Source organism: Sebastes fasciatus, chromosome 14, assembly GCF_043250625.1.
Source record: "Sebastes fasciatus isolate fSebFas1 chromosome 14, fSebFas1.pri, whole genome shotgun sequence".
NCBI lineage: Eukaryota > Metazoa > Chordata > Actinopteri > Perciformes > Sebastidae > Sebastes > Sebastes fasciatus.
The window spans coordinates 21,266,368-21,291,446 of NC_133808.1; the positions used below are offsets into that span (position 1 = coordinate 21,266,368).

Consider the following 25,079-nt stretch of genomic DNA (forward strand, 5'->3'; position numbering starts at 1 on the left):
CACACACACACACACACACACACACACACACACACACACACAAACACACACACACACTTAGCTATATGCAAATATGCCTTATTTGAGACTGGATGATCAGCTAGGCTAACTAGTTTACCGAGATGATTCAGTTCATCTAGACTTCATTTCTACAGTTCGTAGTGGCTTCATCATATTAGTTCATTTTTACGCCTTATTTTCGTTCCTAGGTTTCAGTCTTTGGCTTTGGGCAGCTATGTCTTCGAGTAACGCTAGTAGAGCTAAAACTCATATCTGTAGCCATAGCCACATACAAAATAAAAACCACACATACAAAAAAGACTGACAGGACAATCACAAGAAAACACCACGATTAGACATGCATAACAAAAGAGATAATTCAACCAAAAAGACAAACAACAACAACAAGTTGGAGGTTTTACCTAAATTGGCTGTCATATTAGTGTGTGGGAAGACGAGGTGTGGATGTTAGAAAGGGAAATGGAAGAAGAGGATGACAAAACAAGAGTGCACTTGTTGTAACAAGGTGGTCATGCAAAATGAGCGCTTCTTTCTTTTGGAGAAAAATGGCGATGACGATGAAGATACAAATTGTATCTCTTCCAGGTGTAACGATGAGGAGGAAGCAGGATTTAAGAAGAAATGTATGTCTGAAAAATGGAGAACATGTTCCTGCTTTTAGCAACTCTGGTGTGTACAGGTTTCCTGAACGGGGAGCAATGTGTGGTTTTTGCCCGCTGTATGTGGGGCATGCCCAGAGAGGGGGCGGTTAAAGTAGCCCCAGAGCCAACCAACATCAGTACGGCAATGTGGTTGCGATCACTCCAGGGCTTCAGTCAGGGAAAAGAAGGAAACCACAATCTCCTCCATTAGAGACATACTCTTATAAAACACACTTATCATATTCTTGGCCTACCTTGTTCCAGAGGACTAAAGTGCTCCGCAGCAGGTGAGGGGGGAGGAGAGGGAGGCAGATTTGTGGTGTCTTCAACTATAAACGGAGATAGAGGAAGAGGAAGAAACAGTATAATATAAATCCCAGGATTTTGAGCATCTGCGGCCGTTCACTAGGCTAGACCAACACTGAAGAAACCGTATTATCATCAAAAGCTGAAGATGAAGGAGGACAACTCAACCTCTGCAACCCCGTCATGCTGGCCATCAGCTACCAGTGAATTCAATGCAAACATTGTCGGATGGTCAGTTTAAAATTGATGCAGCAGAACCAGAGATATCGTCTTCTTCCTTGTCAAAACCTGTGACCTACATTACCCACAATGCTACTCGGCCACCGACAGTTTAATCAAAGTTTCGGGTGTGTTATGTCTGTAGCTAATGTAGCCTTGAGCCGCTCGCCTCAAGCAGAGTTGAGGAGTGGGCTACAGGGGTCTGCTAACTCCACATTCGTGAATATTTTTGCTTTCAATCTTGTAGTCTTCAGCCACAGGCAAAGCTGACTTAAGTGACATCACTTGAGGCAATTTATCTGACTTCATGCAGATCCTTCTGGAGCCACAAAGGCTTAAAAGGGCTGTACGACACATATGATACAGGGGTTACCAATCAATATATTGCGATACTAAGCAAGGGGATATATCGCAATTTTTAAAAACTGTCATAGTAAAAAGAACACACCGCCATATGCATAAAATCTGAGTAAAAAAACTTTCATTTACATGTGACATACTCTTCTCCCTGCAACACATCTTTTATGCACTATTTGCAATACGGTTGCCTTTTCAAGTTTACAATACTTAGCAATATTGCTGCTGCCCTGCTCACCTGGACACCCTGTTGTAACACTCTGCAAACCACAGTTGGAGGTTTTGAGTCTACGGGTCCACATGGGGATGGGGATTATTATCATCTCCTTTGTGCTGAGCTTGGTGTATGCTTACCGGGAATGATTGTTTACTTTGTAAATATGCTGTCTTTCCATGATAAAAAGGGGGGTAAAAACGTTTTGAATGACAGACCTGGCTTGTGTGATATGTTGTCCCATCATGTAGTTTGACTAGCATCTTGACTTAAAGGTGCTCTATAGGATATTCAGAGCATTAACATAGCAACAAACAACTATTTGCTATGTAAAGATATAGAAGAGTAATGTCTACCTGAGCAGAGAATGAAGTCTCTCTTTGTGTGTTGTAATCTGAGCTTTTCCTTGCTTTGTTGACATAGCCAGGCTGGCCATGCATGCTTCATTCAACTGTGACTCTTTTTCGATATACCGATCTGACAGAACAGAGCACGCTAAAAAAAAAGGAGCTGGGGTTGATTGACTGATTGAAGAAGTCTGTGCTCCAGTTTTTTGGGTGAGTGAAATTCTAACTTATATTTTTATTTATCTATATGTTAGCACTGGCACCGGTTTCTTTCCACTGTTAGCGCTGTTGTTAACTGCGAGCCGCCGGCTCAGCCATCGCCATGTTGAGAGCCGCGCAGAGGCAATACAAATGCTCCCAATCTCGCATTTAGTACCCTTTAACATTAAAGGTGTAATATTTAAGTAGCAAAATTAATGGGTGTTGCGGTTAGGCTCTAGCACCCTCTGACAGTTGGATGGAAGAAAGCTGCGTTCTGTAAGCGTGCGTGTTAAGTATGTGTGAGTGTTTGGCTTACCTGATGGCAGCCTTTGAGTCTCCTGCTCTCCTTTCAGCACCGCCACTGCCTCTGCTGTCACTTCCTGCACGATCCGTGCTGACACTTGCTCTGAACACAGACAAAAGTATATATAAACAGCATATTTAAAAGTTTAAGGAATTCATTTTGGTTTAAATCCCCATAGTGGCAGAAAAAAAATTATGCAGCAAATCCCAAGCTGCTCCAGTTCATCAGGGCAATGTGGTTGTACTGGGCAGCTTCCAGGTTTCAATCTGTGAAATAACTGTGCGAGAATGTGAAGCAGGATGTTTCCTTATCCGAAGCGAGGGTCAAAAAGTACAGAACTTGTGATTTGTGATACTCGGTTATACAGTATGAATAAAATGTACTTTAGGACAGTATGCAGCTCAGTCAAAATTCATGGGATATATCATCTAAAACCTGAAAACAATCTCATCTTCCGTCCCTTTCATTTTACTGTATTTTTTAATCATGTCATCGAAACCTGTGATGAAAGCCAGTGTGAGGGAGCTGAAATTGTTACCATAACTGCAGGGATTCTAGGGCTGCTGGTGAAGGCTCAGAGTGTCGCTATGGAAACCCAGCATCCCTAAACAAGTGCAGACTAAAAATGAAACCTGAATTGTTTAGCTTCTGCCAAGCAACACTTTAATGCATACTAAAACCATCCAATCTGGGCTGAATCCAACTGTATCAGCATTTTTTCAAGATTTTGTTACAGACAGAAAATGCATGGAGACAGAGGGTATGACCGAAAACAGATATAAAGTGTGCTGTTTGATGCTGGTGAATATGTTCAGCTGTTTGAGTGACGGCAGTGGACTGTGAGCAGCCAGACTGCAGATTCAATTTTCCTTCTTCCTCTTTTATCTACTCAAGGTGACACTGAAATGCAATTTCCGCTTGCAGATAGTTAACATTCATAAAATCCAATACTGAATTCAGTCTTTTGCAAGACAATGTGAGTAAGATGAGATTTACACTCTTCATTACAACACTAGCGTCAACATTTGGATAGAAGCTGTCAACACTGACTGGCTGTCTGACGCTGGTGGGCAGCGGGAGCTGAATGAGGACAGTACAGTAGGAAAAGGCTCAAGCTGACACCTAACAAGAGCAAAGAGTAGGTGAATTTCAAAGAAAGAGAAAGAGTTAAAGGGATAGTTTGGGTGTTTTGAAGTGGGGTTGTATGAGGGACTTATCCATAGTCAGTGTATTACCTACAGTGGATGACGGTTGGCACACTCCCAGTTTGGAGAAACAGACCATAGCTACCGCATGGAAGCAAAGCAATGTACTGCTGTGGACGGGGCCGACAGCAAAACGTATTTGAGCCACCTACAAGAAAGCCTCACCTAAAATAATCAATATCAGCTTAAGCGTAGGATATATTTAGAATATTTTGCCAGTTTACCTTGCCGTGAGACAGCTAAACAGTCTATGTTTCAGACGGGGAATTGAAACCATATCCTATGCTCTCGCCAAAGCAACCAGACTCCATTGATGAAAACAGTAATTTTACCTGTCCGACGGCAGTGAAAATATTCTAAATATAGCATACACTTAAACTGATATTGATTTTCTTAGGTGAGTCTTTCTTTTAGGTGGCTAAAATAAGTTTTGCTGGCAGCCCCGTCTACAGCAGCACATTGCTTTGCTTCTGTGCGGTAACTCCGGTCTGCTTCTCCAAATTGGGGACGTGCTGACCGTCATCTACTGTAGGTAATACACTGACTATGGATAAATATCTCATACTTCAAAACACCCAAACTATCCCTTTAAATTGGTGGCAATGATGTACACATGTGTTTTCATGTAGAAACATTACTTTTTCATCAATGTTGCCCCAACGGGGACACCATATCAAACTGGTCTACAGTTTCTACATTTAAGCTTACATCTGTCTGTATCTCTCAGTTTAAATATTGCATGCAGAGGGAACTGTAGAGTTCTAACCAAACCAACCCTCATTTGCATATTAGCAGTGGTTATGTGGGATTGGGTGGCAGTGTGATGCTTTTACTGCTGCTGTTTCAGGACCTTTTTCTATCCGGTATTCGCCCACACATCAACACAAACAAGCTGGCAGGCATACACACACATGCAATTACGCACACACATATACACACTTCTTCTTCCGAGAACACTTAACACAGCCCACTCACCAACTCAAAGCAGCCATTTCCCATTTTCAATAGCAAAGTGCAATATACATGTACCACCTATTCATTGCTTCCAGACAAAAACTCTTTCTTCCAAATCTGGAAAACAGAGCTGAGAGGTGTCAATGTCAAACGCAATCGATGGTTATGACATCAAATAACTAAAAACAGCCCTTATAGCTTAGACTTGGGGTCAAATAACGCTCCAGATTTATGTGAACAGTTCCATTTTATGAGCGAGACAACGTTTCCAAATTGGGTGCCTGTGCCTGAGGACTAACAAAATGTTATCAATCTGTTAGTACTGGACAGATTCCTAAACCCTGGGAATGACTGATTTTTTTTAAAACGAATGCATGGCACAAAAATCACAATATGCTCTGGTTGTGTCCAAGGCAAGTCTCAAAATATCTCAAAGCAAGACGTAAACACTCAAAGAAGCTATTCTAAAACTGCCATAGAATAGGGGAAGCAAAGCAAAATGATGCAGTTGAAATAAGTCACGACATTTCTGACCAGCTGCCGGGCAGGAGGGACAGCATCGGGGTGGTGAACAAGGAAAGGTTCAGCTATCCAGTAAGTGCACACTTACGTAACCAAGGACAATTGTGAAGCTCAGTGGTGGAGTGTAAAATGGAGGATAAGGAGAAATGACCTGATGAAAAATATGTGGCTAGTGTACTAATCCTGACTCATCATGTTCTAAAAAGGGCATTTTCTCTTTGTCCAAGTTTTCTATTTTTAAAATCATGCTTTTTATTGTAAACTGAAAAACACTACTATTCAAAAACAAAAGAGAGAAATAAATGGTAATAATAATAAAATATAAATAAATAAAAATGATAATAAATTAAATTTCTAAATGTATGAATAAAAGTAAATAAATAATAATGTTAATAATAAAAAAAGAATAAAAGAATAAAAGAAAATCTGAATCCCATAAGGATTTTAAGCAATGTTTTTGTAATTTAAAATATTTTTCCATCTGTATCACCCTTCATTTCACGCTCAGTATTTGAGTGTCGGTAACATTCAAGAAATGCAGCCTTTGCTGCATTAAGTTCTTCCCAAATTAGGCTAATCTATTGTAATAATATACAGCACATATTCAAGTTTAAAACTGATGTAATATTTTAAAAAGTCTTGAAATGGAAAAAAAAGAAAAAAGAAAAGAGAGAAAATCCTAACTGGGCAACTCCTTGTTATTCTTAAGAGGCTTCATGCATATGCCTTGGGAGAGTAAAAATAAAATGCAGTCTCTCTTCCAGACCCACATTTAAAGCGAGAAATTTGAAAGCAACATCGAGAGTTCAATGAGGCATCATGGATTTTTAGTCTTCCTAACAAATCCAGAAAAAATGCACATTCACAACACTGTAAAAAATGACCTTGTCACATCCACAAAGCTGGCTGGCAGTGATGACAACTAGCCCGGTCTGGTTGTCTCAGCATTTCTCTGACAGAGTGATGTCAAATGACAGAGCAGCCCGCCTCTCATTGGCTTTGACAGGAGAATAACCCACATGCACAAATAGCTGCTTCAATATACAGAAAGGTTGCGCCTTATCTGCGAATCTACATCCATAATCAACAGTAACAGCGTACATACACACAGACACACTCTCCCAATGAAGTAAAAAGCGTGTATTACCTGTATGACAGGCAGACTGAAGCTGAGGACGCTCCCTCTCTGAGCAGAGACTACGACTGGAAGCCCCGAGTCAACAGCCAGCCAGCCAGACACACACACACATTCACACACACAGCAGGACTGAGAGGGCACGGAGAGAGCAGGAGTGCCGTTTGGTATACCAGCCGGCGCCCAAAATGTGTAAAGCAAGTGGTTGCCATAGCAACAGACCGGTGGGCCACTGATTTGGGTCCCAATGTAATTCAGATGCCAGCAACATGCCGTAGTTATTCCATCCTCTCTGTCTGCAGCCTCCAGCGCAGGAAATGATGGCTGAACATTCACACCAATATTTTCTTTATACATGACGTGAATCGGAGTGAATCTAACAAAGCCTAGATTTTTGCCTACTGGAAACAAAAATATAATTTCTTAAAAAAAACATTTTGCATTCCTTTTTTCTAACACAATCACATTAAACCACGAACTGAGTAGGGCTGTCAAAATTGGCCAAAAATGGCATTCAAATATTTGTTTTAATCCTCTCCCCCCCCCAAAAAAAAACAGGTTTGAACGATTCGAATATCTGTTCTTGCGCATTCTGACCGTGACACCGCACGGCGCAGCACGCCGTTTTGAGCTTAACATTTGTTGGACGCCATGTTTCTATTTATTCCTCTTGCTCATTATGAAAACGCCGCAATGGACGAGGAGAGGCTGAATGGTGAAGTTGAAATACACTTCTATCTTCCCTGTATATACAACATCTATTATAACTTTCTCCATCTTGGAAAGTAAAATCCCTCCTCTGTTGCTCTTCCTGAGGATTCTTCATTCATTTTTTGTGTAGTATTTCTTTATCCAAATTGAGTCTTAGAATAGAGGATGTCGTATATGACAGATTGTTAAACCCTCTGAGGCAACGTTGTGATTCCAGATATCCTCAAACTTTGGATTTGTCCCTTTTTGTTTGCGTCCACACCAGAGCTTCATTTGGTCAAATCTCCTCTACGCTGCAGCCAAACATACTGATTCAGGCTGATGAGATGGAGGGACTTTAACAACAGAAAATCATGTCCAGGCTTCTTGACAGTGTGCCCAGTTACTTGCGTCAGCTCAACAACATAGACATCAGTCAATGCAATATCCCTAATATAACACAAAGGCCTTCCTTGATTTATGCAAGTCAACCACTCTCCAGAATAAGCTTAACAGCCCTTTGCATTCTTTCTATTTCTGTTAACTCAGTTCTGTTTCTTTCTGTCTCCCTCTCTCCATCTCTCTTTCTCTTGACCACTTCCAGCATGGCTGACTGGCTTTTTCTACTTTGTCTCAAAGTAAAGTCAAGAGGGCAATTTTGTGCTTCAATAGTTCTTGTTGTGTCTGAAGAGCTTTTCAGAGGGAGAGAGAGGGCACACTGAGTGCCAGCATCAGCCCTTCTGTCATCCATCCTAGCCCCACTGCTAATGTACAGTACAGTATGCTGACACGACGCTCTGCAGACAAACACAGCTTTGGTGACACAGCTGGTGAGAAGATGTGTTATTACAGATCACTGTCTGTAATCTTTAATAATGATCAGTGATATGTAATATGTAATATATTACTGTCTGTAAAAGCTGGACTCGAGGAAGCGTTTGTCTTCATGTGTAAGGCAACTCATTGATTTTATCCATATTATATTGCAGTGCATCATTATTACCCATTATTTTAGAATTATGTTACTACTAATAGTGGACATATTTGTCTTACTTGATTTCATGATCATGATCTGTGAGGGATGGCACATTTGTCGCAGGCTGGAAAACAATTTCAGTGAACAAGCTCTTGAGACAATTTGAAAGGATTTATATCAACTCAGGTCCATTTGCTGATGAGGACCATGAGATGGGAGTGAAAGCACACATCTACATCTAAATGCTGGGCTAAAGCTTACCGTAGATCCCTGGCTTCCACCTCTCAGAGAATAAAGTACTGTTTTCTTGTTGATATCAGTTTCAAGCCATTACTTTGAAGTTGGAAGGAGTCTGTTTACAGCTTTCATATCTTTGATACGTGCTAATAATGACCCAGAGGAACACATGAGGTCCTTGGCGGTTGCTAATTATGTCGGACCACTGATTTAAAAAGCAGCCTCTCATTTCTCTTAGAGAGCAATGCATTGAAGCAATGTCATGACAGCTCTTGACATAAAAAGTGTGTCATCTTTAACAAGGGGTGGTCCGGATAATTAGCAGGTTATTTACTAGATGTGTGTTTAAGACAAAAGTTGCTTGATTTCACCAACAGGAATTGACCAGATTACATTAGTTGTTGGTTTTGTCCTACTGGATTCAGTGGGGGTAAAAAAAAATGGTGATATGCAAAGAGGTTGAAATATTTTAGGCTCCTGTAGAAGCCACAGCTTGGTGGAGCTTGCTGTTGCCATGGAAATGTTTTCTGCACCCGCAAACGGCTAGTGAGGGTAAAAACGTTCTCCTATATTATGAAAATATTTCACTGAAATGTGTTTCTGAAAAACATTTGAGACAAGAAATAAGCCATGCATTTGCTGAATCTGTCTTCATTTTAGATCGACAACAGTTATTTCTCTGAGGCGGCGAGTCGCCATTCGCAATGATTTATTTTCATTTTTATTTTACGTTAAAAAAAAGTGGACGGTCACTGTTGAGCTTTATGAAACATAATAAACAATAAATATATTTAATATACAGTAAATAATATTAAGGATAAAAAGTCTTCAGATGAGTTGTCGCAGAGTTTGTTTTGTTACTGTTCTGTGCCACGACGGAGCCCGTGCAGACTCAGAAATAGCTGTTGACATTTACAGGTTTGATAAAAGGGTCTACCCACACATTGTGTTTACTGGAAAACTTGTTGACGCGTCTGTGGTGACAGTAGGCCAACAGAAACAAAATACATTAACAAGTAGGAAGGTAAATGTGAAAAAGCATTGGTCACAGATTTTTTTCAACATCGTCTTTGTTGAAATATAATTGGTTGTTATTCACAGTCCAAAAAAATCAAAATGGAAAAAAAGATAATAATTTTTATTCAAAGTAATTTCTGAATAGCAGGTTTTGTTCCACAGTTTCAAATCAGCCTGATTTGAGTGTTGTCTTGAGTCAAGTGTCCTTATGTGATTATTATATAATGAATTATAATGAAAGTGTTGAGAAGAGTTAGATCACTCTGACTCATCTCAACACTTTCAATTAGAAAATTTGATCAAGACTGAATGATACTTAATAATTAAAGACGGGCGTTGAGGGCATAAAAATGGTCAAATGCCAATGAGCAGATTTACTCAAAAATACTGTTATCAGCCTTCAAAACTGGTGTCAGTTAAGCCCTAATAATGGGGAGATGGGAGGTTAATTGGGCTCTTGTCATTGCGTGCTTCAGTAAATGGTCTTGTCTGCGGTAAGCTGCAGGCGAAAAAGAACAAAAGCCCTGGCAAAGTAAATTGTAGGGGAGCCGTTTCTATGGTTACACCACCGGTACATTATTGTTCTCCAGGGTGTGAGTGAGTGAGGGTGGGGTGGGGGGTTTAAGGGGGTAGCGAGACAGATTTTATGTGTTAATTATAGCACCGTTATTAACAGTATGTGATTCTAGTGAGGACTCAGAGTGCTGCAAACCCACGCACAAGAAGAGACAGGACACACACACACACACACAAACACATCACTATCTAGCACACATACACACCTAAAATCATCACATAACAACACACAAACACTGTCAAAAGTCGTAGACAAAGCTTACACATGCAGACACACTTTTTAACATACACAAGCATGCATATGCAAACACACACACAAATAAACCCTACAATGCATGGAGGGATAACGCAGACGTACTCTAATATGGACTTTAGCAAACTGTGAGCACTGCTTTCAAAGGGAACAAAACGAGCTGATCTGATTTGCCAGGATTGACACCAACTACAGTTCAACTACATAAACGCATAACTCACTGACGAAACACTTTTCTGTGTCATTATTGTGCCAGTAAAAAAATTAACAACAAAAATTAACCGACCAGAAGTGTATTAGCTGGCTAAACTGTCACTTGTGCTTGTATCTTGATTTCGATTTGCTCGGAAAATAACATTTCTAAAGATAAAACATGGGTTCAGTATGATAAAATTAAAACATTATGATATATTAAGTCAAAATGTTGAAATGACTCTCTAATGGTGCCCAGGTGGTCGAGGGTTTTAGGGCAGCAACCATAAACCACAACGTGCCCGGTCTGAGTCCTGCTGAGAACCTTCGTTGCATGTCGTTTCATATCTTTAGCAGAATAAAGGCATAAAATGTCCCCCCCATAAATTGTCTTTGTCGGTCAAAGTTATAAGATGCCCTGTCAAAATTATGCAATAGCGTCCCACTGCAGAGCTTCAGCCTCGGGCACCTCCAGCGCTGGGACCCATCCCCATCGCCAGGAGGACCCATGGTGGAAAATTTGGTGTGTTTATTGCAATTCCTCCAAGCTCGGGACTGGAAAGAGTGCGACGAAGGAGGTGGGCCGAAGCCTGGAGCTCTGCTGCTAGACCATTCTCAAATTATGACTTTTTAAGTCAAAATTAAGACTTATAAGTGGGGCCTCATCTATTTTACTGTTGCTTCCTAGGCTTCCATAGGATCTCTATACAATTTACAGTAAATCCTTTTTCCCCCTACACAACCGACCTTTACTATACCTGTGCAAATTTGCATTAAGTTGTTTCTCAATGCAATAAGCCCAATGACCCCATCACATCCTCTTATCTGAGCAATTCATAAATGCAAGTAGATGCCAGGTGAGCCTCTGATGACATGTAAAAATCTGAATATTATAAATGTGTCTTACCTGCAGTTATAGCGGGGGCACTAGTGAGTTCCCCATTGAAGCCATTCTCCCTGGCGGAGAAGGGGCCCGTGGCCATGGGGGGCTGGCAGGTCCTGTAGGCGGAGGAAGAGAAGCCATTGGCTCCATGGGTGCCAGTGGGCTCCTGTCCCCCTGATGGGTCCCACTGGGGGGCACCGTCTTCTGGCTGTCGACTGTCTGCCATGCTGGTGCTAGCTAGCAGCAGGGGAGGGTGGGCAAGGGGTGGGGTCTCTCCTTCTGGCTGACCGACATGAAAGGGGTAGAGGAGGGAGGAGAGAAGGCAAGGCATGGTCAAAACTCGGCATGTCAGTGTTATTAACTGCGACGTTAGCGATGTTTCATAAAGCAGAATGAACAGTGTGCAGACCAGAGGACACGGTGCATCAGTCACATTCACAAATCTCTTTTTGTCAGTCATAATCCCTGCTGCAGCTTCACTGTCAACAATTCTGAAAGGGCGTGTGCGCTTGTGTGTGTGTGTGTGTGTGTGTGTGTGTGTGTAGGTGGTTGTGTGAAATACTGTCCTTGGGTGTTAGCGAGCAAGTGACAGCCACTGGATTAAACCCTATTGATTTGTGTGTATATAATGACTCATCTAGCCAGTGGCCCAGGTGGAAATCACAACTGGCTGGAAATGAACAGATCAGACCTTGGGTTTGTGTGACTCACGTTGGGTTGCAGGGTTGTAAGGTGGGATCTGTTCAATCTGGCAAGATCCAGTTGCAGCGTTAGAAAGATAGTTTGAATCAAGAAGCCTTTGTGGCGCAATTTTACCTAATAATTTGAGTTGTTCTGATAGCAGAATCGGAAATGCGTCCGATACTGCCCAAAATTCGGTATCGGGTATCGACGAGTACGCCAGTCTAGACGCCATCTGTTTTAGAGCAGCGAAGAAGAACTGACTGCAGGTAATTTGTCACATGACGATAGCAAACAACAACAGTGCGGTGCTAGTGGAGAGTGTAACGGTAACGGCAAAGAGTATAGAAGCAAAGAGATGAAACTCCGATGTTTTTTTACAACAGCCGCTGCCGCCATTTTGGACAAAAAATGCTTACATTTCAAATATTTTACTGTTCAACAGGCCATTTCGGTAGAATATGACAATAGAATAGAAATCATTTTGTTTTACTTTTTTAGGGCACGTTTTAGGCAGACATTTTAGGGCACGTTTTACTGGCGTCCGGTAGTCGCCAGTCCAAAATGGTGGAAGTGTAGCTCTGCTGCAGGGCGCTAATGTTGCAATAAAACGAACAATTGACTTTCACTTCTTGTTAATATATGTTCTTTGGTAACGGTAGTCAGAGGGAGGAAAATGTCAGCCATTTGGCAATATTTCACAGTGGAAAATCCAACAAGTAAAACGTCGATATGTACAGTATTTAAGGCTTCCGTTACAAGGTGTTGCCAATTTCAACACCAGCAATCTTATTTTATAAACATTTCATAAACATTAGAGCACGACAACTTCACCAAGGCAGAGGGAGGACAAAAAGGCCGACCTGCAGCAGCAAACGTTGGAAACAACATACCAACGATGAGATAAATTCCAGAAAGATAACCCAAAAGCAGCGAAGATATTATATTTCATCATGCTGGTATCAGATCGGTAATCGGTATCGGCCGATACCGCAAGTTCCGGTATAGGTACCAGGAAGGAAAAAATGGTATCCGACATCTCTACTGATAATCTAACAGCAAATATTCCAAAAACAACACTTCAACACACTAGGAAAGGAAGAAGGGTATTGTGATGTCTACAACAAGTATTTCCAGTTTTGACCAGAACCTTACATGAATATGAAATCCCGTGCCGAGAGCAGATGATTGATCAGAACAGCATGGAGAGGAGATCAAGCAGAAATAAAAGGGGGGAATATTGATCAACCCACATAATCACCTGAGGCAGGAACAGGCAGTAAGATTCAATGATCTCTTGGAGGATATTGGGCAGAAGGTGGGGGAAACAGATGAATGGGTTTGATGTAACGTAAGATCAATACACAAGGTTGTGTACGTGCTTAACTCAGGCCCTGCTCCTCTTCTGTGGACAATTGAGTCAGCTGGATGTCTGTTGACCATTTTGATTATATCTTATTTTGTATTTATTCTACGTTGTTCCACTTTCTTCCAAGATGTTGACATTGATATCAGCCCATAATGCTTATTTGAGGCAGTATTGGCCTTCAAACAATCAAATTAATGTGGCCTTGATGTGAAAAGGATGGAGGAAACAAAGGGCCGAGAGAGAAAATGACAACTGTGATAAGTTGGGAATGGTTTAAAAAGCAGTGCATCATTTTTGCAGGAGGGTTGTGGCCGGTGGTACTACAAGCATTCACTGAGCCGCCTGTGTAGTTGTGCATAAGGGGATGTGTGAAGGAGCAATTTGTCATTTAACTCTGCAGTCCACAGAGACTAAGAGACTGAAGGGAAGTCTGCTGGAGAAAACAGGAGTCAATAACTGCAGCCTGGACCCACGGTACTGCTACAGTGAGCACTAGTCACTGCTTTCACAAAGCACTCAATACTACTGCTCACTGTCTGCACACTAAGAGGAAGAAATAGAATAGAGTACACTAAAATAGAAAAGAATAGGATACCATGAATGTCTGTTCCAAATTTCACTTAGTTGTTTTATTTTAAAAGTGTAACAATACTCTTTTATATAATTAATAGTGGTAGATACCAACCAGTTTGCAATCAATACAAAAATATGATATTTGGAACATGTCAGGTGATTTCAGCGAAGGACTACATGAGCTCAGCTGACAGGTCTGTGGGGTTACATTACATAAAAAATATTGAAAACCTCTGGAATAGAATAGAACAATGATTGAGCGCAGATGAACAGCATAGCATTTAACGGAGAGAAAGAATAGAGCAGAACTGAGTAGAATATGTGACGGCTGTAAGCCCCCTTGCAGCCTAAATGGATCAGAGTCAGGAGTCAATGGAGCTTTGCATGACTCAGCTCAGAAGGGAACATCAATGTGAATGAAGCCTCTACAGAGACTCCACAGCACACAGCACTGCACGGTCTCCTCATAAAATGCTCACTGCTGTCTCTGTCCAAAAAGCCACAGCGGTATATTTTGCATCGTCCCCTTAACTGTCACCGTCCCTTCTGTTGCTTGTCCCCCCACTGTGTCCCTGCTCGAGCCTCCATTGAAGAGCACTCTCAATATTAACAGAGTCATAAAATACAGAGATGAGACTGCTGTCCTAGTGCTATGTCGCATTGCTGTCTGTCTGAGGATGAAGGTCACTCTGAGCTCTGTGGCTGATTTCCAGACCCAATAAAATCATCCTGACTGGTGGCCATGGGCTCAGGATGTCAGCGGTGGTCCATGAAGGGGGGGGGGGACGTGTGGCCTGGCTTCCCGGAGGCCCGCTGTGTGCAGCCGTGTTTAGTCTGTATGTTTGTGGGCAAGGATGAGCTGTGCGTGTGTGAATGAAACAGCACCACCTTACGGGTTAAAGCCTGAAAGAAGACAACTGGAGCCATTACCAAGCATTGTGCAGACTCAGCATGCTGGGTTAAGAGATTAGAGAGGCATTAGGCAACATTATCATGTGAAACTACGCCTTATTCATCAGCCTGCAACACAAACTGGGGCTGCAATGCAGTACAGTGTCTCATCCCTACTAATTAACATGCCATGCATTTGCTCTATATCCCAAAAAATACTGGTTTCGGGCGCAATGTAACAATGTGAGTATGACAAGTGTGTAGCGAGGAGATAAGTGCAGAGGGTTGATAACACAGAGAAGAGAAGAGGAAACTAAAAAAAGAAGAGTCTTGTCAAGATCATTTTAGAAAAGAAATGATGGAGACGAGCAAAGAGCAGAAAATTGTAGATCACAGGATACCAGACAATATTGTCCAGATAATATACAGTACTGTCCTCGAGGCATTGTGTCCAGTGAGATGGCGATATGATAAAGTTAGACGTTCAGCGTCTCAGAAGACAGCAGGTCTGTTGCACTTGGCAAAAAGCCTGAAGGCACTTAGCCAGAGGGATGGCTGGTGCTCATGTGCTCCCTCTCTGTGCAGAGTTGATTAGTGAGCTGAGGCCGGACACTGCTGCTACTGGACATTTTGGATAGTGACATAACTCATTAAGGTATTACAGTAGTGTAATTAGCATTTAGATTTTAGCTACAGATCTAAATGTACTGCTCTGTACTTATAATAATAATAATAACACTAATTGGTCGTGATGCCAAGCATGCTTATATTAGAAAAATGATACTTTCTCTCAGAGGATTTTTTTCAGCTACTTGCATTTTCTCCTGTAAAATGTGTTTTCAACCGAAGCTAATCAAAGTGGTTGCTAAGCAACATGTGCGTATGTATGAATGCGAACAGTGATTATTGGTTCACATTTGTTTCACTGTGCACACTAATAATTCATAAACTAAGGCAATGTATGCCTCTAGAGTCTCAGGCTGCCACGTACTGCCTGAAACTGTTACACGTCCTGAAAGTGTTACGAGTGCACAGTAGGCTGAGTGTAAAGGTTCAACATCTCTGCTCCTTTTCACCTACACCTGCATACTGGCATATTGATCATTTCCAAGAATGATCAGGATTTTTGGGGCCGATCACCGATCGTCGGAAGCAATATCGGCCAGGCTGATCACGGCATCTATTTGAAGCAATTTTTCCGCACCAGTCATCAAGCGATTCTGCTCCTCCGCTCTTTGTGTGTGTGTGTTGGCTTGTGTCGCTCTCTGTTTAGACACAACTTACAAATATGTGGCGAGCTCTGCGGCGCCTGGCCCAGTGTATGTGAGTGTGTGTGTGTGTTAATTAAAGAGAAAGCAGGCAAATGAGTATTGAAAATGATTCAATTCAGAATCGATGGGTCATCTGTTTGGCTCTTCTGATTGGACTTTATAGAGACCACCGATCAAAGTAGAACGAAAATCGTCAGATATGGATCGGTGACTGATCGATCGGGGCAGCCTTAGTGACAAGCTGCATTATCCAACACATGGTCGCTGCGAGTTCATAATTCAGTAAATATGTTGCATTTTTTTACCCTTATGCAAGGCTGTACTGCAGTATTACTGGAAAAAAAGTTTGCATCAGAAAACCTGAAAAGCCTTGTACAGATGCTGCAGGGGGCAATTTCACTGTGTCCTCAGAATAGACCACTCAGGATACATTTCCTCCCTCCGACTGTCTGGCTAAAAACTGTGGCTCAGGAGGCTGAATGAATAAACCACAGACATACATGAAATCATACATTTTAAATTCTTCGATTTATGAGTTTTTCTTAGATTTTTATTTTGAGAAAAAGGCAAATCCTTACGAAGGTAAACATATATTTTCAATTTTTCAGTCATTTGTTTCCTTAAAAGCTTGATTTATGAAAGGAAAGGTGAAAGAGCATCATGATGACTTCCTGAAATCTGCACATTAAAAGGCCTTTACACACCGGGGCCGTGACGAATAAACAACACGAAAACGCAAAATAGTCACCTGCGAATATTATATGTCTAGGGCTTTTATTGTGAAAGGTAAGAACGGAAGGAGTGGATCTAGTATGAGCTGCCTGTCAAGGTTGAAAGGAGTAATACAATTTGTGTTCTTGGTTCAGACTATGGAGCCTCAATGTTGTTGATTTATAAATATATGCTCAACTCAACCCGTTCTGCACAACGTGATTGGTTGATTGCTTTACTCGTGGTGCGAAAGCTCAGAAAAATAAACCTTGTTAGGAAAAAAAAGTATAAATTTTTTTGTTGCGTAATATTTTAAAATACCCGTGACAAAAACAATAGATCGAAAAAATATACTGACATGCAAATTAATTGTACAAAAAAAAACTGCCGCCGGTTTGTAAAGGCCTTAATACCGTAAACTACCCAGTATAACCACAGTGTTTTATTGATGTCCACTGAGCTGCTCTAATGGAGCAGTTGGGGGTTTACTACCTTGCTGAAGGGAACCTTGAGCAATTGTCAAGGGAGGGAAAAGTGAATCTATGTATTTTCCCAATGAGGCATAATCCGTAGAAAATAAGTGATGTACAGTCAACAGAGAAGATATGCTGGCAGGTAGCGTCCAAACAGAGCACACAGACTCCACACTGCCATTCCCATGGCCTCAAAATAGCAGGTGGGCTTTCTGGCTGAAACATAAAAATAGTCCATTAAGAGACAGACTGCAACATTTTAAATTTTGATTTGGTGCTCAAATGCACTTGTCACTTGTCACATAGCAGGAAGAGCTTGGTGAAGTACAATTGCATGTTTTTTCAAAGGCTAAAAGTTTCTATTCTTCCCCACCGTTGCTTCTGCAGTACCAGCCCACTATCAAAGGTCAAAATACCTCTTAAGCCACAAAGCCAGATAAAATGTTACAATAACAAGACATTTTAAACCTGAATTTGTTATATAAAAGCCAATAGCACCAGAAATAAGTGTATTGTTTCTAAAATATGAGAGGCTGATGTGTTTTGTTAGTTTATATGGAAGTTACAGCTCATTGACTAAACACAGTGTTTATCTGTTAATTGTGTCGTAGCATTACGGTTTTGTATTGTTCGGGAGTTTTCATAGACTAACATGAATTATCTAAGCTTAACAAATTATCAAGCAAGAGCTGGCAGATATCAGTGGCTTGAAGGCTAATTACAGGCTGCTCCTACAGAGCATCTTCTTCACAACAAATAGCAATTAGTTTTCTGAAGATCAACTTGTCAGCTGTAAAAATTCTCCTGTTTATTTTCATTAGTTTCAAGACAGTTTTTCTCCTGTCAATTCAAGCATGTATCACAATGTGTGTCCGTCTTAAAGAGATGAAGCAGGACTGATAAACTGTCTGTGAACACATCAGCCATAAAAATTCTGCCCAGACAAGGTAATCACTGAGCTAATTAAGTAGCCCATTTGTCATTTCCATGGCTCTTATCTGCTTCTTCTTCTTCTTCTTCTCGTCTTTTGTCTGACTTCTTAGCTTTCACCTATAAATCTTCCTCCCACCTGTTATTCTTTCTTCCCTCTTCACCTTCCTCCACCTCCTCCCGTCCCTGTTCCTCCTCCTACTCACTCCTCCTCCTCCCTCTCCTCCTCCTCCACCTCTCATCAGGCTTCATCCTTCGCTTCGCTCTGCTCTCTCCCTCCTCATCTCCCTCCTACGATCTGAGCACTTTCACACACGCCACCATCTCACTGTGTGTGTGTGTGTGTGTGTGAGTGTATGTGTGTGCATGTGTGTGAGTCACACAGATGCTGCATTGCAGGGCTCTCCTCTCAGGGCCGTCTCACTGCAGGAGCCAGAGAGCGGGAGAGGAGCTTAAGGATGCAAGACATAGTTCCTCTAAGTGTGTGCGTGTGTGTGCAGGTTGCATATGTGTGAGGTTGCATGTTTGTAGATGTGCATAGGCATGCAGATATTTGAAAGAGATTGACATGCATATGCGTGTTTAAAGGAACAATTTCGGGAAATGCGTTTTTTTGCTTTCTTGACGAGAGTTAGATGAGAAGATTGATATCCCCTTCATGTCTGTATGGTAAATATGTAGCTAGAGCCAGCAGCTGGGAGGCTTAGGTTAGTATAAAGTAGGGGTGGGAAAAAAAAAAATCAATTCACCTATGCATCACAATTATTCTTTTTATTTTATTATTTTCAATGCCAGAATCAATATATTTGCTTCATTTGAGTCTATGTGGAGGTAGAAAGGAAGTTACAGCTTTTATTGTGTGAGTAACGTGACCTCATATCCGCTCCGTATCCGTCAACCAAAACAAACCGCAGCCGACCGCAGCGAGCCGAAACGAGAAAGTAGAAAACGGAGGAAGGTACGCGTGGATACGACCTGAACCCTCACATTTTAAATCCAAAGTGGTATGGAAGTATGGAAACACTTTGGGTTTCACGCATTACGAGGAAAAGCAGATCTAGACATCGCAGCTAAAGCTGCATGCTAACTCTGACATGGACAGAAAACGTTATCGTATCACGGTAACAGCCAGCCGTCACTCCCATCTCCGTGGTCAAATCAGCCGACGCTACTAGTGTTAAAAAATTCGGTAAAAAATCACAATACATATCGAATCGGCACATAAGTACCATGATAGTATTGAATCGTGAGATAGGTGAATCGTCCCAGCCCTAGTATAAAGACTGGAAATGTGCAAAAACCAAAGTGCAAAAACTTTTTAAAGGGAAATAGTATGGCACATTGTCATTTTTGTATGGATTAAAAGATTAAGATTAATACATGAGAGTGGTAGCAATCGTTTCATCTAAGTCTCGTCAAGAAAGCAAATAAACAGGTCCCCCAAAAGGTCAAACTATTCCTTTAATTGTTTCAGGCCATATTCTACATTTCTATTCTATCATTTCGAACGCGTATTTTAAACCCTGAGGCTGGTTTTACTGGAGCAGGAGAAACTGGACTATCTTGTGAATAACTGAGCCAAAGTAGTTCAGGGTCAGGTAAATTTATCCACGACAGCTGGATAAAATTCCTCCATAAAAAAGATCCTTGTATGTACAGGCTATCTGCAACATTATTTCTTTGTCAGGATATTTTTAAAACAGTAGAGATTATATTACCAAATAGGGTTAGATTGATATATCAAAATCATCATGTCAGTGCATATTTTTCACTCAACATCTTTACGTGTGTCCTTTTCTAAAACCTGAAATGGAACTCATCTCATGCATGCTTTAAGATGCTGTTTAAAGAAGCCCTTATTAGGGCAGCTTTCAGAGGAGAGGTGTAGCGGAGGTGTACTGTAAATGCGGCTTCAAAGGCTTTTCATCTAAGAAATATGCACACTTGTGATTTTTTGGCATGAAAGTAAAAAGATGTTGAACAGCATAAAATAATGCCTCTTAGCAGCTTCAATCTAGGAATTATGTTATTAGTACTGGATGGGCCTTTAAAAGCCTGTAACCCGAGTACTGATAGAAAAGGAGAGGGTACAACACAGAAAAACACCAGTTGCTTCCTGTTTAAATGACCTACAGTATATGTACGTTTTCACAAAAAGAGAATTATCATAGTTGTGTGAATAATGAGTGCTATCCTTTAGAAGCAATATTGTGACCTTGTCATAGCAAAGTCAAGGTGGTTGGTTGTACGTACAAAGTAACTGACTTTGACACTAGAGAGACTGAGGTTTGCATCCTGTCTCACACCTCTTCCTAACATACAACGAGCGAACTCTGGTGAATGGAGCTCGAAAAATTGTCCAGATATACTACAAGCAATGTCACTCTCTTTTACATAGAGAGAGAGTGATGTTGATTTATGTCAGTTATTGTCAGCGTAGATTTTGATCAATGAAAATAGGTTGGAGGTGCGCGAAACTTCACATAAATAAAGCCAGGGCGAGCGCTATTTCAAACAACCGACACTTCACTCAGCCTATTTGCTAACGCACGGAGCAGGTTAGGACATCGTCATTGGGGAAAAACAGAAACAATCTGATGTTCACTCATTCATATCGGTTACGGAGAGGAGTGATACCTACAGTTGGTTTCTTTTTACCATGACCCTATTCTGGGGAGGAAGGGGGATTTGTTCCATTCGTAAGCTTACAAATTGAACACAAATGACCCCTTAAATTATAACATGCGTCACATTGTCCATGACAGTGACTAAGGCAAAGTAGCAGTACAGGTTTTGGTGCTGTGAATAGACATCCATTAGCGAACACTGCCCCCTTGTGGATAAGCTCAGATGAAGACGCGGAAGACGGAACCGCAAAACACGAGATCGTGGGTCTTTGTGTCGCAGTTTCGGTCTCCGTTTCAGAACCGTCACAACCCTACACATTATTTTTCTCATTCTCCATTCTCGCTGTTGTTCTCTCACACACACTCAATCTACACCTATGTCCAGGTCCCCACTAAATATGGTCTTAAGTTGCAATGTGCAATTGTTGTATCTCATTTGTTCTCAATTAGCAAATATTGGAAGATGTTATTTACACCAAAAAATGTTATGTAAATCAGTCAGAAAATCTAATCTCTTCTTCAGGACTACTTTTCTAACATGTTCTGACCCTAATGTGCTGCTTCTGTCCAGTCTATTCAGTCTATTCTATCATGTTTCTGTCCAGTCTTGGAAATTAATACATAATGATTTTGCATGAAAATAATAGGAAGGAAAACCAGCAACTGACCCTCATACATTCACGCATACACAGACGATGGCAGGCACGCATAAAAACACTCTTATCCACCACCCATCACCGACCTCACTACCTGGAACTCTGTCTTTGTACAAGTGCAGAAAACAAAGAGAAGCCATGAAAGCGTGACTGCCTTTCAGCAGGCCTTGGTGCTGATCGTCTCACTAAAGCAGCTCTTCTCTTCCCACTCAGTACCCACTTCCCACTCACAGCTCCTAGCAGCCTGCACTCACATGTACATCCACCCACACAGCCATTTCATCTGCGGAGGTAACAGGCATTCTTTCCGTCTCTCTCTTTCTCTTGTTGCAAATGTTTCTTTTTCTCTCTCTGACAGGTATTCACCACATCTCAAATGTTTAGTATAAATGAATGTGGTTCTGATCAGGCTTACAATAATACTGTATGAGTTTTTGGCTGGTTTTGGCGTCATTCGCTCGTGCGTGGCGAGCCGTCACAGGTGCACTACAATGCTTTATTTCTCTGTGGTGAAACCAGGACTACATTCATGTCCTTCTTATTTTTTTTAAATAAGAGTATTTTCCACATTTTAGTTTTAAATGGTCATTAGGGCTGCACAATTTTGAAAAAAAATATCTAATTGCGATTATTTTGAGTGATATTGCTGCATCTCTGCAGCACCACATAATTTAATTCTAAATGGTATTTTGACACACATTTCACCTTTAACAAATATTGCGTTTTTTTTCCTCGTCCTGCAACTTGAAAATTGCAGTAGGACATATAGCGATTTCGATATAATTTTGATTAATTGTGCAGCTCTAATGGTCATACAGTACACACATTTGCAGGGGAGAGAGAGAGATAGCTTGTACATATGTACAACACCTAAGTATGTTAAAAGTCACTTGTTTTTCCTGGAGATGCAATTATTTGACAGCTTTTGTTATTACTTTCGATGGATCATCTGGTATGAATTATATAAGGAGCAAAATTTGATCAATGATTTAGCTGTAAAGCAGTCAACACATTTGGTAACACATATATATATATATATATATATACACTGTATATGTGTGTGGCAGGTATCATTGGTTACCTGGTTAGGTGGTCTGGGACTGGGTGATGAGTCAAGCTGGGTGCAGAAAAAATCTGTCCTCTCTCCAAATGTCACGGGTTTGACGTCAAGAATGTTAGAGGAATACCGAAATCCAAGGGGGACAGCCTCCTAGTCACACCTGGAAATGAGGAAAAAGCAGATCACGTTATTATTTTTTGATTCTTATTTTTTAATAAACCTGTATTTCAAAATTAGACTGTAATTACCAATGATTTAATTCAAACAGTTGGTCAACAAAAAAGCAGACCATCACACAAAAAACATTTGATGTAAAGATGTGGCTATTTCAGAAAAGTTGAAAGGAGGAGAGAAACAGGAAAGGTCAGGATGATTTCAACCACTCCACACAGATGAGGCAAAAAAAAAAAAAAACAGTATAACAAAGTGTAGTTCAACAGCACCACAAACTACAGCCGCCAAAATGACCATAAATCAACACCTCTCTAAAACAAAACTTAAACATTATGATCTTCATGCATGCATGATTTAGTGCAGGACTGTTGTGTTAGTTTAAGCTGGGTGTACCTAATAAACTGGCAACTGAGTATAAACAGTCATAACAACCAATCATCCTTTGTAGAGCTCATTTGCATATAAAGTCCTTCAGTTTGACACCAACATTTGTTGTTTGTGTACTGAACCCAGATGGATGCATGGTGATGTGGTGGAATTGTTAATTATTAATCAAAAAAGATGGGCACAAACAAATTACCAAATGTACCTTATATTACAACAAGCGCTACAAATCAACACCACAAACTGCAGCTTTAAAAAATCACCGTGACTAAACACCTCAGCGACACACTCGAGAATTATATAAACTTCACAAAGGTGGCGTTGAATTAATTACAGAATTAATTTCATGCTTACTCTATATTTCCTCTACTCAGATACACACTGCAGCTCATTATGTTTCTAATCACTGCCACCAATAATTTACTTTTGGTCACAGGACTCGTAATTCATTATTTCAAAAAAAATAATTTGAATGTTTGACAGTGAGTATTTTATGACTACTGAGCTCATATGAGGGTTATTATTAGGAGCAGCCGCAGGCACTAAATGAAGGAATACCTGGAGGCGAAGAACAGTTGTTCTGTTTTACTACTACTAATGTTAAAACTTGCCGAGGGGCCAAAGCTGCACAGCTTTGTTCACCATTCAGACGTATATTTCCCCCTCAAGCAGCACCGATGGCTGCAAATAGACCAGAACATTACACTTAACTTGAAATAATTTGAGTGCATAAGAGATGAAAGTGTCGCTCGCTTGCCAATATGTAAAATAATAAGACGACAAATACCAAGCGAGTGCTTTTAAGCAGATTAGTTTCAGGCATCTTAACATTTTAATTTGTGTACAGAACTGGTATAGAAAACTACAAGCTTTTCTGAGTAGTGTCTTTCTTTTTTTAAGCTCTACTTTTGCCAGAAGATTTAATCTCATTTTCAGAGACCAAGAAGATATTTGATTTGAATGATTGTACTCAGACATGTATTGTCATTACCGCTGTGTCTTGTCCAAAGCAATCAGCTAATGTAAGGACTCACTGTGACTGTAGAGACTATATTTTAATGGCAGAAGGACAACTTGACAGTCACGTCATGTTCATGTAGAAACATTTATCAAAGCTGCAAATTCAATTTTTTTTTTTCTTTCCCGCCTCACCAAATATACACATCTCAACCCGACTGTATATAAGAAGTGGATCTAGTGACGTCACATATTAATTTGTGGACTACGGTTTTGAAGCCTTGAGTTCGGCATTTTGGCCGTCACCAAATTGTTTTTTTTTGGAACCAGAAGTGATACGAGAGGGTGGAGCTAAGTACAACTGAACGCTGAATAAGACATTTTTAGGCAACCAAGATGTTACAATCAACTTTCATGAACTGAAAACACACTGTGAAAGGGTTAAAGTTGTAAGATGAAAACACGGACAACTCCCAGACCAGACAACGGAGTGTTAGCGACCTGTCAATCACAAGGTAGCCATGCCCTAAAGCATACCCTGCTTTATGGTCTATTTGACTCTAAATGGGACCATGATTTACTAAATGAACATCATGCTGTATTGAAGAAGACTTGAAACTAGCGATTGAGACCATAAACTCATGTTTACAATATATACTGAGGTAATAAATCAAGTAGACTTCATAGACTTCTATACAATCAGACTTCTTTTTGCTACCAGAGGAGTCGCCCCCTGCTGGCTGCTACCACTTTTCACTCTCTGAACTTATTCTGAAGGCTTTATTTCAACAAACTTTATCTTTCCATGACGACCTCTACTGTAGCTTTGTACAGTGTCTTGCTCTCCAACTGTATCACCCCATACTGCAATTATTGTCTGTATCCCACTAATGCTCTTGTGGTTTTATCATTAAATGAGCCAATAAATCCTTCCAAAATGTAGACATTTCTAAAGGATAAAAGTCTGTAATAACTCGTAATTTCTAATTTACATGACAAAGGTGACTCACTGCCACAACCATGACAAACCAGTGTACTTCCGCCTCTGCCAATTCTTGCTAAAGAATAATAA

The 25,079-nt window shown here is 40.8% G+C and overlaps 1 protein-coding gene across 15 annotated transcripts in view; it reads right to left on the reverse strand.

Moving 5' to 3' along the window:
• The window catches only part of map2 (microtubule-associated protein 2), a 100,605-nt gene that overhangs the window by 32,632 nt on the left and 42,894 nt on the right, over window positions 1-25,079 (reverse strand). For 13 of the 15 annotated variants that reach the window (XM_074659629.1, XM_074659638.1, XM_074659637.1 and 10 more), the window contains 4 exons: window positions 22,514-22,652; window positions 11,275-11,533; window positions 2,623-2,712; window positions 917-991 (listed from right to left, as the gene is read on the reverse strand). In XM_074659629.1, the coding sequence (XP_074515730.1) occupies window positions 917-991; window positions 2,623-2,712; window positions 11,275-11,476 (367 nt within the window). In that variant the 5' untranslated portion in view covers window positions 11,477-11,533; window positions 22,514-22,652. Of the gene's footprint in view, window positions 1-916; window positions 992-2,622; window positions 2,713-6,438; window positions 6,595-11,274; window positions 11,534-22,513; window positions 22,653-25,079 lie in introns of those variants that run through there. The other 2 variants (XM_074659627.1, XM_074659639.1) reach the window with 2 other exon arrangements.